This window comes from Pristis pectinata, chromosome 17, assembly GCF_009764475.1.
Source record: "Pristis pectinata isolate sPriPec2 chromosome 17, sPriPec2.1.pri, whole genome shotgun sequence".
Taxonomy (NCBI): domain Eukaryota; kingdom Metazoa; phylum Chordata; class Chondrichthyes; order Rhinopristiformes; family Pristidae; genus Pristis; species Pristis pectinata.
The window spans coordinates 6,217,249-6,238,078 of NC_067421.1; the positions used below are offsets into that span (position 1 = coordinate 6,217,249).

The 20,830-nt window shown below is 43.6% G+C and overlaps 1 protein-coding gene across 1 annotated transcript in view; it reads left to right on the plus strand.

The window, feature by feature from the left end:
• crkl (v-crk avian sarcoma virus CT10 oncogene homolog-like) overlaps positions 1-19,756 on the plus strand; it is a 45,442-nt gene extending 25,686 nt beyond the window's left edge. The window contains exon 2 of the mRNA XM_052032072.1: positions 15,266-19,756. Coding sequence (XP_051888032.1) covers positions 15,266-15,400 — 135 coding nt within the window. The 3' untranslated portion in view covers positions 15,401-19,756. The remainder of the gene's footprint in view (positions 1-15,265) is intronic.
• The last annotated feature ends 1,074 nt before the right edge of the window (positions 19,757-20,830 follow it).

A 20,830-nucleotide genomic window follows, 5' to 3' on the forward strand; every position in this document is an offset into this window, starting at 1 on the left:
AATTCTATTTGAGTCCAGAAAGCTGCAACATCCCAGGCAGAAGATGAGCTGTTCCTAAGGCTCACATTGGGCCTAGTTGCAGTAGTTTAGAAGGTTACTGACGGGTCAGTGGGATGGAGAATAGAAGTGCAGGCAACAGTAAGCTTGGGGTCGCTGCTGAAGACTGAAAGCAGGTGCTGTGCAAACTGGTCACCCAAATCTGCATTTGGTTTCTCCATGCTGAGGAGATAACAGTGTGAACATTGAATGTAGTACAGTAAGTTGGAAGAAGCTGCTTCACTTGGACAAACTCTTTGGGTCCTTGGATGGTAGGAGGGAGTTGAAAGAAATGTGTTGGACTTCATGTGATTACATGGGGATGTGCTGTAAGACAGAATGGTTGGCAAGGATGGAAAAATAGACCAGGGAGTTGAGAAGGGAGCAATCTGTTTGAAATGCTAAACGGGGAGGGAAATGTGGTAGTGGAACCTTGGAGCTGAGAAAATGACAAAGGATGATGAGGTTGGTAGGGTGGAAGGCAGGGACCATGGAACTCTTCCCCAGTTCAGGAGGAGCAGAGGTATGGGAAATAGATGAGATGTAGTCAAGGGCTTTGTCCGCTACAGTAGATGGGAAGCCATGCTTCATGAAAAAGGATGACGTGCAGAATGTGTCATTTGGAGTTGATGAGGTGGGGAAAATGAGAGAACAGAATGGAGTCTTTGGAGGAGGCAGGCTGGGAGGAAATGTAGTTGGGATAGCTATGGGAGTCTGGGTTTGTAATGGATATTTGTGGCTCGCTTTCCCCCTGAAATGGAGGCAGAGATGTCTGGAAAGGGAAGAGTCAAGTGGATCATGTGAAGGAGAGAGCAAGGTGGAAATTCAGCAAGGTGATGAAATCCTCAGGTTCTGCATGTGTTGGAAGCAGCACCAATACAATTTTTAATCCACCAGAAAGAGTTGAGAGAATGGGTCTGAGTCGGACTGGGACAAAGATTGTTCTACATATCCCACAAAAAGACCAGTTATAGCTTGGGCCCATGGAAGTGTTCATCACTGCACCAGTGATCTGGAGGAAGTAAGTGGAGTTGAAGTTGTTCAGTGCAAGGATGGGTTTAACCAGGTAATAAGTGTTGGTGGAGGTGAACTGGTTGGGCCTCTGTTGAAGGAAGTGGAGCACCTTTTCTGCCCATAATCAGTGATTGCCACCATTAGTTTGCCTGTGGATTTGGATGAGCCACCCCAGACATGATTTGGTACAATGACAGCAGAATTGTTTATGTAGTAAGCATTGCTGGAAATACCTAGTAAGTCAGAGTTAAGAGAGAACCAGGATTTAAAATGCAGTTCTACCTTTCTTTCTCCCTCCCCAACCCCTTAAAGTTTGATTCCATTTTCTGTACACTGCAAATAACTTTATTTAACAGACAAGGTGGAAATTTGACATCTGTGGCATACCTTAGTTCATACACCTGATTGTTGATTGTGGAACATTACTTATCACATTACTTCTATTCACCCTTCCATTCTGACTTGTCTGTTCTTGGTCCCTGCATTGTTCCACTGAAGCTTAGCAGGAGCTCAGAGCAACATGACCAGAGCCTTTTGGGTTTGATATTGAGTTCATCAACTTCAGGTAACGTGTTCTCAGCATTCCCAACATTTTTATACCAGATTTCCCTCATCCACTGCATTTTCCTTTGGTTGTTTAAGATAAAGATTGTTTTCATTTACCCCCTTCGAAGGCCTTTTCATGTGTTCTCTTGGCTTTTTGTCATTTACTCCACATTCCATCCTATCACAAACCTACCCTTCAGTCTGATTCCCTTTCCTTCCCTGCCTAACCACCTTATCTGCAACTTAAAACTTACATGCCCCACTTTCACTAGTTCTGATGAAAGGTTGTTGACCTGAAACTTCAGCTTACTCTCCCACAGTTGGTACTTGCTCATTGTGGGAAGCTTGCAGATTTAGAGAGGGAGAGCCCATTGGGAGTTTAAACAGTAAGGATTAAACTTGTAAACTGGTGTGGCTGGATTGGGAGCGAAAGCAAGTCAGCAAGCATAGGGATGATGGTAAAGGGGATATGTGGTAGGTTAGGATAAGGGTGACAAAGTTTAAGTTTTAGTTCACCTTTGATTTATCTGAGTGCACTGTTACCATGTGCTAGAATAGTCTGATAGGAAAAGCCCTGGAAATCTGTCAATAACTGGACTAAATCTGCACTAGACAGTAAACAGATGGAGCAGCTGGCACTGTGTAGCTGTGCAAAATGATGCCCATCATTGGATGTCTTTGGTTGTGCTTGATCAACACTGAATATTCTGATAATTTGTATTTTAAGTGTTTGAGATTCAGAGAAAGCTGTCCAAAGGGGAGCACTGAGCTGTGGTGCCATTCTCAGAATTGCTGGCCCATTATTACTGTAGTAAGGCAGCATATCTTCAGGAGGAAGTATGTTATGGAGTAATTGTGCTGCTTCATTGCTGGCGTAGGTTAATGCCTGGTATATTTTGTTTTAGGCATTAACCCTTGCAATATAGTGTGCCTATTTTGCTGCAAACTGAATGCAGTTTGATGCAAAATGGGGATTTAAAAAATTAAATGCATGACATCCCTGAAATTTGTGTAGCTTTGCATGGATCAGGTCCACAACCACTACCCTCGGTGGCTCAGTTGGCAGCAGTGTCATCTTTGAGGTTTCTAGCACAAAAGTTCAGCTGACAATCCCTTGGTACCAAGGTAGAGCGTTATTTGCTTGAGGTACTGCCTATCTGATGAAATTAAATTGAGGCTCAACCTTCTGTCTCGGACACATGGCACAGTTTTGAAGAATACGTGATATCCTCCAAGTCCCAGCTAATATTTATCCCTCACTTAGAATTTCTAAAACTGGTTATCTTGCTGCCTGTTTGTAGGAGCTTCCTATACCTCCACTGCTGCATTTCCTCTACAACAGTGACTCTACTTGGTAAGTCCTAAGGTGTGGGATGACAAAGTAGAATGTTCCAAGAGATTCTTGTTTTTTTTCCCCATTAGTGATACTTGAAATTTGGAGCTCAAGTTATGAGGGTTTGCAGACACTCATCCTATCAGATTCACAGTGCAGACCCTCACTGTAAGCTGATCTTCTGACTTATTGTCATTCTCCATACCCTGGGATTCTTTCTCTTAAACCCATGCTTGCAAGCAACCTTCAGGTCTGGGACCTTAAGCAACCTTTCTTGCTGATTTTTAAAAGCACCCTTGAAACAAAGCTGTATTCAGTGCACCCACTTCCTCAGTTCTTGCTCTGGTGTCCTGCGTCAGAAAGGTTTATTGAATAATGGCATGTTAACAAAACTTCAAATATTAAAGTCTCAGTGCTTGCAACCTCTGTGTTGGATCCCATTATCAGCCACTTGCTGTGAAACCTGCCAACTGCCAGTTCCAAAGTCTGTAATTACATAAGAATTGAAAACTGTCAGTTAATCACCAGGAACACAACTACAGATTAAGTTGCTTAGTTTTTTTAAAAATGTTCTTGAATGTTTTGTAAAATGTTGGTAAGTTGTTGGAGTGGAGCAGGAGGGGTTATGTTTTATTGCTTTAATTCAGGAGAAACAACAGTGCTGGCTTCATGGGTGATTTTTAGCTTTACATCAGTTAACACTGGCAGTGAAGTCCTTAGACTGTATAATTGCTCTTTTGGGTAGTCCCAGGAAAGGTGCCTGCACATTGGGGGCCAAGGGGGAAAAGAGCTCTGACTGAAGAGAGTTGTGCTAGATCCTCTTTCTCAATTTTAATGAAGGGTCTGAGACCTTAAGCATTTTCTTTTTTTCTTCTTCTTGTGCTGCCTGACTGGCTGAGTTCCTTCAGTTTTTGTGTTGGTATAAATCACTTGTGGGATTTTGGATTGCAATCATACTTATTCATTAGGGCCCCAGGTTGTCAGGCACATCTATTGGAGATGGCTAGAGCAGGAGTGGAAAAGAACAAATTAATCCATGCCCTCTGAAAATTTCCTTGTAGGTTGCTTTGCAATCCTGCCAGGTTAAAGTAAGTATTGAAACTGGATTTTAATATTGGTAATGAGATGTGATTTCTGGTATTTCCTTGCGAATCCTTTCAACCCATCAAGTCCATGCAGGCTCTCAGAATTCCATCAATTCCCCCTCATTTCCCTGCAGCCCTTCTCAAACGTGCCTATTAATGACGTGCAAACCCCCCCCCACCTTCAGTTAACAAACTGCCAGTTCATTTTAGGATATGGGAGGAGGAAACTGTGGCACCTGTGGGAAATCCAGACAATCACAGGGAGAATGTGTAAATTCCACACAGACTGCACAGGAAGTCAGAATCAAACTCTAGTCACTGGAGCTGTCAGACAATTGCATGGCTCGCAGCACCAATGTGTTGATTTTTGACAATACATAGTCTTGCTTCAAACTTTCTTCTGAGGGAGCAGCATGGTTCCAGTGGCAGTGGCCAACTTTGTCATGGCCCCTTCGTAGAGACCTGAAGATTTTGCATCATACTACATTTGTTTTATTTTTCAAATTTTTTTCTTCAGATCCCTCTGTGGCCTCTCCCTCCCTATCTCCTCAGCCCTGCAACATTCCTTCCTAAAAAAAAATCTATGGCTTTCCTGTAATTCTGGCCTCAGTTATTCCTGACTAATCATTCTGACATTCCTTCCCTAAATCTCTGCCTCTACCTCTCTTTCTCCTTAAGATGTTCCTTAAAACCTATCTCAATTCGTCTTGTAGTCTCCTGCCCTAATGCTTTGTGTAGCTTGGTGTCAAATTTTAGCACCTTGATCTTTTGTAATATTGGGGGTGCTATATAAGTACCACGCTGCTACTGCTGTGTAAAATCCTGCTTTTGATGTGGTACATAAGGCACAACCGATCACCCCTCAGCAGGAACTAAAACATGCATCAATTACCACACGCTAAGGCATCCTTTCACCTTGTTTCCTGGCTGTTGTTGAGACCAATTGTCAGCTTAGTTCTGAATACTTCACACATTGTATTTTCTCTTTTAAAAATTGCAATGACTTTGGCTCAATCATTCCTTGTGTCAAAGTGGAACTCCGCAAAGCTTCGGGAGTGGTGAAAAGAAAATAGCTGTAGTTTCAAGGTAACAAATGCAAGATCCTTGTACGCTGTGTCGGTCTGTCGTACTGAAACTCTTGAGAATTCTCAATTCTCCAATAAATGTTACTCATGGTGGAGAGGAGGAATTTCTTCAAGGCCATGAATTTTTGGAATTTTCTACCCTATAGAGCAGTGAAGGCTGAACCATTCAGTTTAAGGCCAAGATACCTGTTTGGTCTACAGGAGAGTCAATTATGGGGAATAGGCTGGGGCTGAATCAAATAAGCTGTGACCTTATTGAATGGCAGAGCAGGGACAAGGGCCCAAAGGGCCTACTCTGCTCCAATTTCTGTTCTCATGAACACAGATGCTGGAAATATTAAGCAGGTAAGGCAGTATATGTGGTGGGAGGAACAGAATGAACAACCTCAGGAGAGACGATCTAAAAACACTAATTCTCTTTTTCTCCATACACAACCTAGTTTTATTTCTGCCTTTTTTGAAGAATTAAGGCACTGGTAAATTTGACACACTAGCAGATATTGGGTTAACAACACAGCATTTGACATACTGGCCGACAAGATGGAGGTGATTCAGCTGGAGACCAGAAGTTTGTAATAAGTTAAACCAAGGCTCTGTCTCGAGTTAATTGGACATAACGGACCCCATAACACACATTGAAGAGGGGGCAAGTTTGCAGTGATGACATGGTCAATTTTGTCAATGAACTACACAAAATGACAGGCTAGTGAATCTTGTATAGCACGGTATTGGAGCAAGCCCTTTGGTCCACCATCTCTGTGCTGACCGTGATGCCAATTTAAACTAATCTGCGTACACTTGGTCTTTATCCCTCCATCTCCTGCCTGTTCATGTGCCTGTCTAAATGACTCTTAATATTGCTGTTGTATCTGCTTCCACCACTTCCCTAGGCAGTGCATTTCAGGTCTGAAATTGCCTCTCAAATCTCCTTTAAGTGTTCCCCTGCTCTCCTTAAATCTATGCCCTCTAGTATTTGATAGCCTTTTTCCCCATGGTGGAACTATCTACCCTTTCTGTGCCTCTCATATTTTTTTATACTTCTATCTGGCCACCCCTCAGCCTCTGCTCCAGCCAAAAACAATCCAAGTTTGTCCAACCTCTCCTTATAGCTAATACACTCCAATCTAGGCAATATCATAGTGAACCTCTTCTGCACCCTCTCTGAAGCCACCACATTCTTCTTATAGGTAGCAACCAGAACTGCATGCAATACTCCAGATGTGGCCTGACCAATGTTTTTTTTACAGCTGCAGCATGACTTGCTGACTTTTATACTCATTATCCCAAGCTGTACGCATTGTTTACTGCTGTGTGCTGCCTCTTTCAGGGAGTAGTGGACTTGCACCCGGAGATCCCTCTGTCCATCAGTGCTCCCAAGGGTCCTGCCATTTACTGTCCACTTTGCTCTTGCATTTGACCTCCCAAAGTGCAACACCTCTCACTTGTCCGGATCAAACTCCATCTGCCATTTCTCAGTCTATGATCTGAATCCTTTGACAATCATCTTTGCTGTCCACAACTTCTCCAATTTTTGCCATCTGTAAACTTGCATTCGGGCTGACTACACTTATATATAACACAAATGACACGGTCCCAGCACTGATCCTTGTGGAACACCATAGTCCTCCAGTCAGAATAACACCCCTCCACCATTACCCTCTGCCTTCTATGGCCAATCCAATCTACCAAGTCTCCATGGATCCCATGTGCCTTAATCATCTGGATCAGCCTACCATAAGGGACCTTGTCCAGTGCTTTACTAAAGTTCATGTAGTAAACATCCACTGGCCACCTTCATCTAATCTGCAGTGCTGTTTGGGAAGGTTGATGTGCAAGAATTAGCTGCAACACCACAGTTTCAACAATGAACTTCACAGCCAAGTTGGCTGGGGAAACACTTTGAGATGCCCTAAAGTTTAGGAAAGTTGCTATAAGTGCAGTTGTTTCCTTTGTATTTATTGGCAATTTACTTGTGCACAATATTCATTTCTTGTTTTTAAAGCAGAAGGAATTTGCCATTGGTACAGACACTGTGCCCACTGACGAGGCTGATCAAGGACCTTTGACCTGAACATTGTTCCTCTTCCCACGGATGTCTTGTTTGCATTTTCTGTTTTTATTCAAATTTTCAGCATCTGCATTTTATATATTTCATTTGAATAAAAGCTCCTCTATGCAACTTCAGATGTATACTGGAACTAATAAACTCTCTTGCATTTTTGTCAGTGCAGAGAATTCTGTTACACGAACCCAAGTCTTGAAGCTTGGTTACCTGAAGGCCATGAGTTTAAAGACTGGCTTAATCTGTTTAATTTCCTTACTTCGACAAAATCTTGGTTTATAGCGGAGATAAGTGTACTAATGATAACAGATATTGAACAATCCGGGTGATGTTATTGTTTGAGTTTCCAGCATGAACTCATTAACTGAGCTCAGCAGGCAGACTAGCAACAGTTGGCTTCAGGCCACTCAGCTACAGAAAGAGAAACAAAGTGTGGCATTTCAATTCCCAACTGCTAGTTTATCACTTGAACCTTGTTTACATAGCATCTATGGTCCAAAGGTACTTCACAAATGTCAAACTAAATTTGACATTGAGCCACTATAGACAACTTGGTACAAGGGGTAGGTTTTAATGAGCAAGAGGTAGAAGTTAAGAGAATTAATGCAAGTTTGTGGTCAAGCAGCAAAAAACCTAGCTGGCAATGGACAAAATGAAGGAAAGTGGGAAGTGTGAGGAGGCCAGAGTTGGAAGGATGCACGTCTTGGAGTGAAGTAGGGCTAAGTGAGGCGAGAGAGCCGGTCCTGTGAAAATTGCTGGCTTATGTATCACCCTTCTCTGGAAACTGGAATTTGTCATTGCTCTTTGGGTCCAGATTTCCAGAGCTATTTTAGTACCCTGCCCCCTGGGAAGGAGGGAGCAGAAATAAAGCCTTTCATAATTGAGAATCACAGGTGTTCCTGAAGAGCAATTAGATAAGTTGTCAGTTTGATATTAACTTCCAAAGGGTGAAGGTAGCGTGAGAGAGGTACATAAACAGATGAGGTGACAAACTGTTCACTATTGCCTTATTTTGATGGGTTTCCTTATCGCCACTAAAGTTAGTTCATGCTGTTTAAAAGGTTCTAATTTTATTTGGCCTTCACATTTGTTTGGCCTTTTCTGTAATTTTCTTTCAGGTCCCGTGTCATTGTCATACAGCATGGAAACAGGCCCTTCTGCTGCTGTGTCTGTCCCAGGAGTCAAGTACTGATCCACATCCTTTCACTCAGTCCCTTACATTCTAAGCCATGGTATTTCAAGTGCTCATCCAAATACTTAAAGCAATTAGTACCTGGCTCCTCCACCTCAGGTAGTGAATTTCAGATTTCTACCACCCTGTGGCCATAAAATTTCTTTCTCAAATATTTAAGTATCCTATCCCCTCTGCTTGTAGGCACTTGCACCATGGGGAAAAGTTTCCTACTATCTACCCTATCTATGCCCCTGATAATTTTATATAGTTCTCAGGTCCCCCCTGAACTGCCTCTGCTCAAAGGAAAATAAACCTATCCACTTGCACCTCATAACTGAAATGCACCATCCCAGGCAACATTCTGGTGAATCTTTCCTGCACCCTCTCCAATGTATTCATGCCCTTACTGTATAGCAACCAGAACTGCACACAGTATTCCAGCTCTGGTCTAACTATTGTTTATGAAAGTGTGCCATAACCTCCCTGTTGTATTGAATGCTCCTGCTAATGAAGGCACGTATCCTGTATGCTTCATTAACCAACTTATCTACCTGTGCTGCTGCCTTCAGGGATCCTTCAACTTGTACAACAAGGTCCCCCTGTTCCTCAGGCACCCTGGGGCCCAACCATTCATTGGCCTTATTAGGCCTCCCAAAATATCTCACCTCTTGTATGTCATTGGTGAGGCTGCACTTGGAGCACTGTGTACAGTTTTGGTCGCCCTGTTATTGGAAAGATGTGATTAAGCTGGAAAGATGTGATTAAGCTGGAAAGAGTGCAGCAAATATTTACGAGGATGTTGCCAGGACCAGAGGGCCTGAGTTACAGGGAGAGGTTGGCCAGGCTAGGTCTTTATTCCTTGGAATGTAGGAGAATGAGGGGTGATCTTAGAAGTTTATAAAATTATGAGCATAGATAAGGTGGTGGTAGCAATCTTTTCCCCGGGGTGGAGGAGCCCAAAACTAGGGGGCATAGATTCAGGGTGAGAGGGGGAAGATTTAAAAAGGACCTGAGAGGCAACTTATTCACGCAGAGGGTGGTGAGTATATGGAACGAGCTGCCAGAGGAGATGGGTGAGGCAGGTACAATAGTATTGTTTAAGAAGCACTTGGATAGGTACATGGAGGGGTGGGACTTCGAGGGATATGGGCCGAACACAGGAAATTGGGACTCGATGGGTGGGTACTGTGGTCAGCATGGACTGGTTGGGCCAAAGGGTCTGTATTGCTCTGTGACTAATCTTCTGGGATTAAATTCCATTTGCTATTGCTCTACCCATTTTACCAACCCATCATTTTCATTTTGCAGCTGAAGACTGCCCAACTCACTATCAACACCACCAATTTTCATGCCATCCGCATGTCAATGCCACAATATTCCTATCAAAGTTCAATTCGCACAGATCCAAATCTGGCTCAGCCTGGAGTACATACAGAATTTACTGATAATGTATACATTACTGCTGTGTGATTTGCATGTGTGTGTTTGTGGGCAGCATTCATTCTTTTACTGGAGGTTTGTTTAAAACTCAAGTTCAAGGTGGTTCTTCAGTGTACTATGGCTATGACCAAGGGCATTGACGCAGGTTAACTGAAGAGAATGAAGACAGTCTGAGGGTCCCCAGGAACGGGTTTTCACGTGTGAAAGCAAATGCAGCCTTCGTTCTTGGAGGAGCTAAAGGAAATTGGGCTATTATGTTCCTGGGAATCCCAGGCTTCAAGGAAGAGATTTCTATTGAGAGATCCTTTTGTCTTTCAAAGGAAGTGTGCAAAGGAATGAAACATTCCTGCTTTGCACCTGGTTATATCAGCTGTTGGTACACAGTGCAGCTTGCTCAATGAGCGAAAAGGGCTGCTTCAGCAATGAGAACCTACACTCTGCTCCTTGCATGACAGGAATTGCTTACGCCTTTCCCAAAGTGCGGAATCCTTTGGGATCATCATGGGTTTAAAAAGACATTTATATGATGTCTTGCATAGCACTGCTATCTAACACTATAGTCTTTACAGTACAGTTACATTTCAAAGGTATTTCAATGTAGAAAGTGTGGCACCTGGTGCACAGCTCAGCTGGTACAACTAGCAGTGTAACTGGAGGATTCATCTGCAGTTTGAAATAGTACACTGGGTCTTTTACATTTGCTGGCGAGAATAGGAAGGGCATAAGAGTATCCATCAATATTGAACTGGAGTGTAAGCCTAGATTTTTGTGCTCAGTCTCCTGTGCTTAAAACACTTATTTTCTGATGTAAATGAGTGTTTACCAGGCGAGTTAGACTGTCCCAGTCATATGGCAAAGAATCTTCCACTTTTACAAGGGATAAAAGTGGCTTTCTTAAGGAGCCATGAAAACCAAAACCCATTATTGAGATAGACCTGACATCAGCTGTGTTATTGCTAAGCTCGGATTTTGCACCCTTCTGAGGATGCAGTAGCTCATGTTCCTTGTGACCCTCAAAGCCAAGCCACATTTGACTGTGGCCACAGGTAGCTTTGTGGGCAGCAGTAGCAACAAGAAATCTCTAAAGTTTGAATTCCACCCCTTCAGTTAACATTATTGCATCTCAGTGAATTCAACTATTCACATTGCCGGTGGACAAACTGTGCTCTTCAAGCATGAGCTCCAAAAACCAAGGTATTCAACACGCCCTTCAGCCCAACTCTTCCAAGCTGACCAAGATGGCATCAATGCTAATCCCACTCCGCCAGCCTTCTAAACCTTTCCTATCCACATTCCTCTCCAAATGTCAGAAAGTGTTCTAATTGTACCTGCCTCTGGCATTTTGTTCCATATACCTGCCCCTCAGGTCACCTTTAAATCTTTCCCCTCATCTTAAACCCATGCCCTCTAGTTTTAGACTCCCCTATGCTTGGAAAAAGACTGACTATCTTCCCTATCTGTGCCCCTTATGATTTTATAAACTTCTCTAAGATTGCCCCTCAGCTTGCTTAGCTCAAAGGAAAAGAGCTCCAGCTTATCCAATCTGTCCTTGTAACTCAAGCCCTCCGGTCCAGGCAACGTTCTGTTAATCATTTATACATCCTCTAGCTTAATCGCATCTTTCCTATAGCAGGGTGACCAAATCTGTGCACAATATTCCAAGTGTGACCTAACCAATGATTTGAACAACTGTAACATGGTGTCCTAACTCTTGACACTCAAGGCAAGTATACCACACACCTTCATCTCTTTACCTGTGTTTCCTCTTTCAGGCAACAATGTACTTGTACCCTGACTCACTGTTTAATAACTCCCCCCAGGGCCCTGCCATTCATTGTGTATGTCCTGGCCTGGGTAAACTTCTCATGCATCACTTCGCACTTGTCTGAGTTGAGTTCCACCTGCCATTCCCTTTCTACTTTCCCAGTTGATCTAGACCCTGTTGTCCACTGCACCAATTTTGGTGTCACCTCCAAACTTATGTCACCACTAACACGGGCATGTGAGACTAGCTCAGATAGACATTCTGGTCTATGTGGACAAGTTGGCAAGAAGGGCCTGTTTCTGTGCTATATAATTCCGACTCTGACCTACATTCTCTTCCAAATCATTCATATATAAAGGACCCAGCAGCAATCCTGGCAGTACACTACTGATTCCAAGTCTCCAATCTGAGAAACAATTCTCCATTACCATCCTCTGCTTCCTACCACCAAGCCAATTTTGTATCTGACTTGCTATCTCACCCTGGATCCCATGTATTCCAACCTTCTGGACCAGCCTACCATGAGGGACCTTATTAAAAGCCTTGCTAAAATCCAACACCCTCCCCTTACCATTCCTCTCGATTACCTCTAAAACAAAAACCTAATTTGTGAAACGTGATCTCCCATGAACGAAGCCATGCTGACTATCTTTTCAGTCCTTCCTTTTCCAAATGCAAATAAATCCTGCCCCTCAGAATCCCTTCCAGTAAACCACCCTCCTCCCCCACTAATGTGAGGCTCACCAGCCTGTAGTTCCCTGGTTTATCTTTGCAGTCCTCATTAAATAAAGGCACATTAGCCACCCTCCAGTCTTTGGGTACCTCACCCGTGGCTAACAAAGGTACAAATACCTCTGCCAGAGCCCCAGCAATCTCTTCTCTTCCTATAACATACTAGGATGCACCTAGTCAGGCCTTGGGGATTTATCTACCTTCATGTGCTCCAAGACCACCACTGCCACCTTCATAACATTAATGTGCTTCAGGATTTCACTGTTGCCTGAACACGCTGGTTTCCTTGCCCTTCTCTATGGTAAATACAGAGGAGAATTATTCATTTAACTCCTGCCCATCTCTTGTTGATCCATACATAGGTTACCATACTGATCCTTAAGGGAACCTACTCTCTCCCTTTTTAACCTTTTGCTGTTAATAATAGAATCTTTTAGGATTCTTTTAAAGTTAGAGCTATAATAAATACCTGGGCTTCATGAATCAACTATTCTCTGGAAGTTGCTGTTCCCCCAAGAAGGTCAGTCTGATATGGAGATGCAAGAGACCGCAGACGCTGGAATCTGGAGCAACACAGTCTGCTGGAGGAACTCAGCAGGTCGAGCAGCATCTGTGGGGGTGGGGGAAGGGGGTGGATTGCTGACATTTCGGGTTGAAACCCTGTCCCAGGACTGAGTGGAGAGGGGTGTTGGCCGGTATAAAGAGAGGGGACTGGTGAACGAGCTAGTAGGATCAGTATAAAGAGGGGGAGTGATGAAACAATGTCACCGATCTGGTTCCATGTGCGTAGCTCTTCGCTAGTAATTCCCCTCAGTTTGGATTTTTCCAAGCGACTCTCCAAACATGTGAACTGAATTCCATAGGTGAAATCAGTGACTGTTGAACATCAGCATTAGCAGCCTGGTAAAAATTAAATTAACCTGAATTAAGGTTTGGATGCAAATCTCTTCACGTGCTCTGAGAGAGCACTTCCAATTTATAGTTCATTCCCCTGTACTCCTTAGCAGCTGTAGCCCAAACTATCTGAAGATTTGGTGCTGTGCAGGGTGCATTGCAGGGCGGCTGCCTTATTGCTGCACTAAAGATTTCTCTTTGTATTCTGAGAATTTCTCTGGTAAACAAAGGATGATTTCATCCAACTGGTCAGACTCTGAAGTATGAAATTAAACCATGATTGAGGTGGGTGACGTTTCCTTACACGTTTCATGGCATTTGAATGAAGATGTGGACAGCATTGTGCGTGCCCTGAAGGCTTTCCTCAGTCACTGCCTGTGCCCAGCTCTTCAGCTTCCACTGCCACCTGGTGTTCATCTCTGTACTGACTGTGTTCCCCCAACATCCAGTATAAAACTCTGTACCCTGTCTGATTGGATCCTTTGAGGCTATGCTGTGACCAACAGGTCACCAACGACAAGGACCAAGTCCCAACAGCACACTACAAACCAGCTTCATTTGTAGGTGTGTAGGTTGTGGCCAGGATAAGGACACCTTTACAGCATTGGCGCTGAAAGCTGTCTTATGCTGCACCTCCCAGAATCTGAGGAAATACACTGCTTGTGTCAAAGCTGTTTGCTCATACACTGAACATAGAACAGTACAGCACAGGAATAGGCCCTTCAGCCCACGATGTCTGTGCTGAGCACAATGTCAGTCCAAACTAATTCCATCTGTCTGCACGTGATCGATATCCCTCCATTCCCTGCCTGTTCATGTGCCTGTCTAAATGCCTCTTAATGTTGCTATTGTATCTGCTTCCACCATCTCCCCCGGCAGCACATTCTGGGCACCTACCGATCTGTGTATAAATAAAAACTTGCCCTACATATCTCCCCTCCCACTCCACCACACCTTACAGCTATGCCTTCGAGAATTTGATATTTTCACCCTGGGGATATAGACTCTGTCTACCCTATCTATGGCCCTCATAATTTTATATACTTTTACCAGATTGTCCCTCAGCCTCTGGCACTGCAGAGAAAACAATCCAAGTTTGTCCAACTTATAGCTAATATACTCTAATTCAGGCACCATCCAGGTGAACGTCTCCAAAGCTCCACATCCTTCCTGTAATGTAACCAGAACTGCAAACATACTCCAAATGTGGCATAACAGACGTTTTTACAACTTCTGTCTTAAATCACCCAATGACTTGGCCCCTGCAGCCCTCTGGCAACAAATTCCACAGATTCCCACCCTCTGGCTCAAGAAATTCCTTCTCGTCTCAGTTTTGACATCAATGTTGCATTATCAAAACTCCCTTCACTAACAAGTATGTTTTGTTTTCTGTATCTTTTGTTTCTTTGGTTTCTTTTAGCATTTGTGGCTAATCAAAAGCTGTATCAGTTTGACTAAATTATGTGGAACTGTGTTACAGGTTTTAGTGTTCAGATAACGGGGCCAATGTTGATTTTTGCCTGGCTCTAGCACTGCAGTACACTGGTACCCACTGCACATTGCCAAAGTTCCTCTCTGCTTCAAATGGGTCTGCACCCCTGCTCAGAGGATACATTAAACTGACTGGGGTTGGGGGATGAGGGGTGGGTAAAGGACGTGGTTGGCAAGAAAGGCCCTCTGAGTGCAAACCATGTTAAAATAGTGGAAGGGCACTGGGGATGTGTTTTAGTTGTTTTACTCCTTTAAGGTGTGCTGTGGCATAGCAGTGCCTGGTTTGTCAGCCTGTTGGGTCCTTGGATGTGTGCAGTGCAATGATCTACTGATGGAGAATTCAAATACGATCATGCAACAAAATTTGTTCTGCCTTGTTAGTTGAACAGTTTATTCATGAAAGTATTATCTGTGCTGAAAGTGTTACTTGTCCAGCATTAGCCAGTAGTTTGGTTGTAAATAAGATGGTGGGAATTTGTACAGCAAATTGGAGTGTGCATGCTGTGTAAACGGTCTCCTTGGCTTCCCTTTGTTTTTTGCCTGTTCCTGGCATAGAAATGGATAAGACTGACAGACGGGCTGAAATGTGGTGTCTTTTTCTCCAACAGGTTGGTGACGTTGTGAAAGTGACCAGGATGAACATCAGTGGTCAGTGGGAGGGTGAAGTGAATGGCCGGCAAGGACTCTTCCCCTTCACTCATGTCCAGATCATCGACCCCCAGAATCCTGAGGAGAATGAGTGACCTGAAGGTCTGAACATTTGGTCGCCTCCATATGCCTGTTCATCACACAGTCAGCATCAACATGTGGTGCATCGCTTCCAGATTAAAGGGGGACACATCATTTTGCCATGGAAACGCGATTGGTTTTTTGAGTATCTGCTTAGCTGCTGGAATTTAACGTTTCTGTCTGAGCTGTTCCCATTTCCCATTTAAAATACACGATTACTAACAAGTGGAAATACAGGAGAGGAACAGCATCAGTCCCAGTACCACAATAGGTCGAGCTACAGACTGGAACTTGTAGACAACTGGGATAACAAGCACTTGGAACACTCGAATGGAGAATCTTCCTTCCTATGTTTATTAATTGTGGCATGTAGGGATGCTACTGGGACTAAATACAGCATTATTCTGAACGATAACAACGTCACAGCTGAGAGAATAGGACCTGAATTCAAGAATGTTTTTAAATCGTTTTCAATACAACGTATATATTAGCCTGTTGTGCAGTATACGACATTGTAGAGGAGCCATCAATTTTTTTTGGATACAATCAGATAGATAGCTGTAGATTACAATCATGGATGTCACTTATACAGTTCTGTAACACCTGTAAAATGAGCTTTTAAAGGGGAAACACTCTGGGTAGACAGGAACAGAATTGCCCTAGAGTCTAGAAAGGTTGCCAGCAATAGTCTGAGTATGCCTCAAGAGTTTTGTGGGGCTGGTCATTAACAACCCAGGATATTCTGGGGTTGGGAGCAGGTATTCTGAAGACTGGCCCAGGGACTCGTGTTTCACTCAGTGAGGAGATTTTCGTATCCACGAATAGAGGGGTCAGGGTTCCATTTTAGGAAATAGCCCTGTGTTCGCTGTTCAGAAAATTTTAAATGGTACCAAATACCCAAGTAACAGGCAGAAACTATTCCCATGGAAATATTTGTGCCTTTTCTTTTGGAAATGGTTTCCAAAGAGAAAGTTTCTCGATCTGCATTGATTGCTGATGTTGTGTGTCAGACGACACTGAGTAAGTCCGTAACCACCACATGCACCTGGCTGAACTATGAGCAGTGTCCTGGCAGATCTTTCCCTGGTGCGGGTGACTGCAGGAGCTGAGCTTCAGCATCCAGTAGCTGAATGCATTGTGGCTGTGGCGTGTTTGAGTTCTGCTCAGTTTCTGACTTTGACACACACTTTCTCTCATGCATGATATGGAAATGCATTGTCCTTCCTCTCATTCTGCAAGAAAGGAATTGATGCTCCCTTAACTAGAGCAATTCAATCTCTTGAAGTGAGCTTCCTTTGACTTCCTTCCTCATTTTTAGTTAATTACTCTTATTTGAAGTTCAAGGCTAGTACATTAATACAGGTGCACTGAATTAATGAGCTGGGTGGAAAGTGTTACCCACAGTGCAACACTAAAATCAGACATGGGCCAAGCCTTTACTACTGTGTAAATGGGATTTACCAGTAATGCCAATACAAATGACACCTGTGGAATAACTATACAGGAACTGTGCAGTGATTGATGTGTTCACCAAGGTCATCGGGTTGGATAGGGGCTCGAGGGGAAGAGATCATCAGTTGGACCTTTTGTCGTTCTCTGGGAAGGTCAGTTGATCGCTGAACTCCAGTATCTCAGCAGTGGTGTACACAGTTTAACAGGGTGAGGGGTGAATGAGTAGCTGCCACCAATGGGCAGATGGGAAATCGTTGCTGACTGGATGCTATTCAGATAGGGTGGGTTTTAATCAATCCATTTAGCGACTTAGAATAGTTATTTCCCCCGAACAATCTTCGACAAGTGGGTGTGTTTGTGAATGATTGCTGAGCAGGATTTGTTTTTCACAGCACATTAAACAAAAGCCTTGGTAGTTCTTCTGCAGCATGGGGGAGGGGGGAAATGGCTGACTGCTTGAGGTCATGTCACCATCAAACCAAAGTATGTACCTAGTGCCTAAAAAAAAATCAAGATGTGGAAGGAGCCAGGTTGGGGTAGATTAGGTATCACTGTTCTGCTTATATTTAGAAGTGGGTTTTTAGAACTTAAGCAAATATAAGGATCAGTAAAAAGGTGTTTTGAATATCTGTTTTATATTCCTCATCCTGTGACTCTGGCCCTGCTGAGTGAACAGGTCCTGGGTCATAATAAGACAGCAATATTGACCCAGCAGACTGTTCAACACAGCATCATTCACGTGTTTGGATCTGTCTCCATATATCTGCTCAGAGTAATGTTTTGGGCCTAGTTTGTTTTCTTTCCTTTGTCAAACCACTATGGATCCCTTGGCCTGCCTGCCAAGCTATTACACTGGACTCCTGAAATCCTGTCTAGTCGCCCGAAATACTTTGTGAGAAAAGGCGATGGCCTATATTTTTCCTTGTTTTCCCTTTTCAAACCTCTGATTGGGTTGCAGTTTGTGAGTGTTTCCCCTTTACAAGTCGATAGCACCCGGCCCGCTTCTCTTCCTGCTTCGCTTGTGTCCATTCACAATATTGTAATTAGGCTTGTGCCATGGGAAGGAAATAAATCTGGTATCTGTGGTTCTGGAAGGTGTAAAACAGTAAGTGCAGCCAGAAGGTGAGACAAACTGTGCAGGACAGACGTACCCACCTTCACTTGCCTGCCTTCCCACTACATCTGTTGCCAATAAAACTTGTTTACAACACATCAAACTTGCAGAAGGTCTTTGATGCTTAGATGATCACAGAAAATACCTCTGGTCTATGTGCATGCTAGTGACACTTTTATTTTTGTAGAGAGCTTTCGATGTGTGTTCCAAAAGAACCATTAAATGCCTTTTGTTTAACATTCTGGGAATGGGAGCATTTGCCTGGGAACAGTTCACATCATGTCTAACCATTGACTGAATAAACCTAGTATTTTGAATGCACGTGTCAAGAACTGTAAGCTCTGCTTGCAACCCCAGTAAATCCATAAAATACCTTGTGCTTAAATGGGCAATTTGGGGTCTTTTGATTTCTTTCAGACGTTAACAGTATTACAAAATTTGGCCTGTTTTCGGGGACATTGAGAGTGTTTTACTTTTTGTTCACAATATAGTATCTTAAGTAGTTTTCATCACTGAATTCAAATGTGGAAGTATTCCAGTGAATCAATGTATTGCCAGTTTGTATATACTGAGTAAACTTTAGATGAATCCCCAATTTCCCCTTACTATTCTGAATCTGCATCATTAATAAAGCTAATGTTGATATTAGACTGGAGCAAACTTTTTGAAAAAAAAAGGCAAGGTGTTTGTGTACCCTGTTGCTACTCCAGAGCAGTGTGGTCTTGGGAATTGGAAGAGTCCTGGTCAATTTTTGAGAAGTTTTAATGATCTGGATGTATCAACAAGGTAATCCAATGAACGCAGTTCACCCAATTCAAATCCTGGGCTTGGTTTTCACAGTCTACCTTACCCCAAATTTGTATCAGTGTGACTGAAGCATTTGATCACTATTGTGGCTTTGTCAAGAATTGTATTGAATACTGGTTGAAGCCACAGGCTGCTGTTTTTCCAAATAACGTACCATGGCAGATGCAGCTTGCAGTTTTGAAGTGTAACATTTCCGCCACTGTCAGTTTACTATTAGTTTGCCAATGAGTCAGTACTGGGCTAATTTTAGCTCATTCGTTTTTTCTGTGTAGAGCTGTGGTGGATGCACTTTTGCCACGGAGCTATGGATCTGTCCCCAAAACCAGTGGCTTGTTTTTTGAAATGACATTGGCTGAAGCTACAAATGCTTTTGGTCTCTAATTAATGTGCCTCATTCTCCAGCCCAACTGCATGCAAGCCCCACAAGTTCCTCAAAAAGCAATGTAATGAATCCATAAAGTGTAATTACAAAACACCTTTAGGAAGAGCTCTAGCTACATTTACACTCTGTGTGGAAGGCTGCTTTGCTGTGTGTGTGTGTGTGTGCTGAGGGTGACCCATGTTTGTCAGCTCTGAACAGTGTAAAGAGTGTAAAGGGTGGGGAAAGATCTGGTAGATTAGTATGGGCCTCGTGGTTAATATATTCATTACTGCGTGGAAAGCAGCCTCTTCCGGTCAATTGTTTGTTCACTATTCTCGTGACTAGTTAATCTGATGTCTGGCTGCTGTGTCCAAAGAACAGTGTCTGTTGATCTCGGGTAGGGGCTACTTGTCTCTCCCATTTTAATCTCCTGCAATTTTCTGTTTCATGGTTTGTGATTTCTGTACCACCATCCCCCCAGACCACCAACGTCTCCTCATCCCTGACCATTTTAGTCACATTTGAACATAAATTTTTGGGGTGCGTGCACTGAAGTGGAAATGGTACAAATGGTTTGAAATAATATTGGGGCTGTTATCTTGTATAAAAACACAATAAAATGATTAACTCTTGTAACTGTATAATTGTTTTACTGACCAATCCACAATTGTTCCAGTATGACTGTCGTCAAACTCCATAAGGATCATGCAGGTTTTGAAAAGATCCTCCTGTTCTCACCCTATCTGTTTTAATCTCATTGAGGGATGAGCCAACCATTGCAGGAGCCAGTCTGGTGAACTTTCATTGCATTCCTTCTGTTGCAAATATATCCTTCACTGAGGTAGGGAGAGTAAGGCTGTGTACAATGCTCCAAGTGCTGTTTCGGTAGGCCTCTCTCTAACTGGAGCAAGATGTCTTACTCGAGGGCTGGCATCCACTTGAATGAAGACCAACATACTGTTCTGTGATTACAACTTTTAATGTGCATGGCAGCCCAAGGGTCCCCCTGAACCTTCACCCCTCTCACTTTTTAGCACAGTGGATAACTTGCCACCATATCTACATCGACAGGACCAAGTGTAGACTGGACGACTGTTCCGTGGAGCACCTGTGCTCTATCCATGACGACCGTCTTGAGCTCCCAGTTGCATGTCATTTCAACTCCTCTTCCCATTCCCACACCGACCTGTCTGTCCTCGGCCTTCTCCATTGCCGTGGTGAGGCCAAACCCAAACTAAATGAACAGCACCTTGTATTCCACCTGGGTAGCCTACAACCCAATGGTATGGACATTGAATTCTCCAACTTGAGGTAACCCCCCCCCCCCCCCCCGTGTTCTTCTCTACTCCCACTGGTCCCCCAAGGTCTCTCTGCTTTGTTCACCTTTTCCATTCCCCTCTTTCCCCCCCCCCATCAAGATTCATTGCCCCCCCCTCACCTGGCTCCATCTGTCCATTATCCCCCATCTCATCTGTTTCCAACTATCACCTACCAGCCTCTCTCACCCTGTCTTGGCTCTGGACACTGGATATCTCCCCTGATGTAGGGTCTTGAGACAAAATGTTGACAATCCCTCTCCCCCCCCCCCCCCCACCCCACAGATGCTGCCTGACACTGGAGCAACAAATAAACTGCTGCAAGGACTCAGAGTCCAGCATCTGCAGTATCTTGTGTTTCCATGTTTACATCCTATTTCATCTGCCTAGTCCT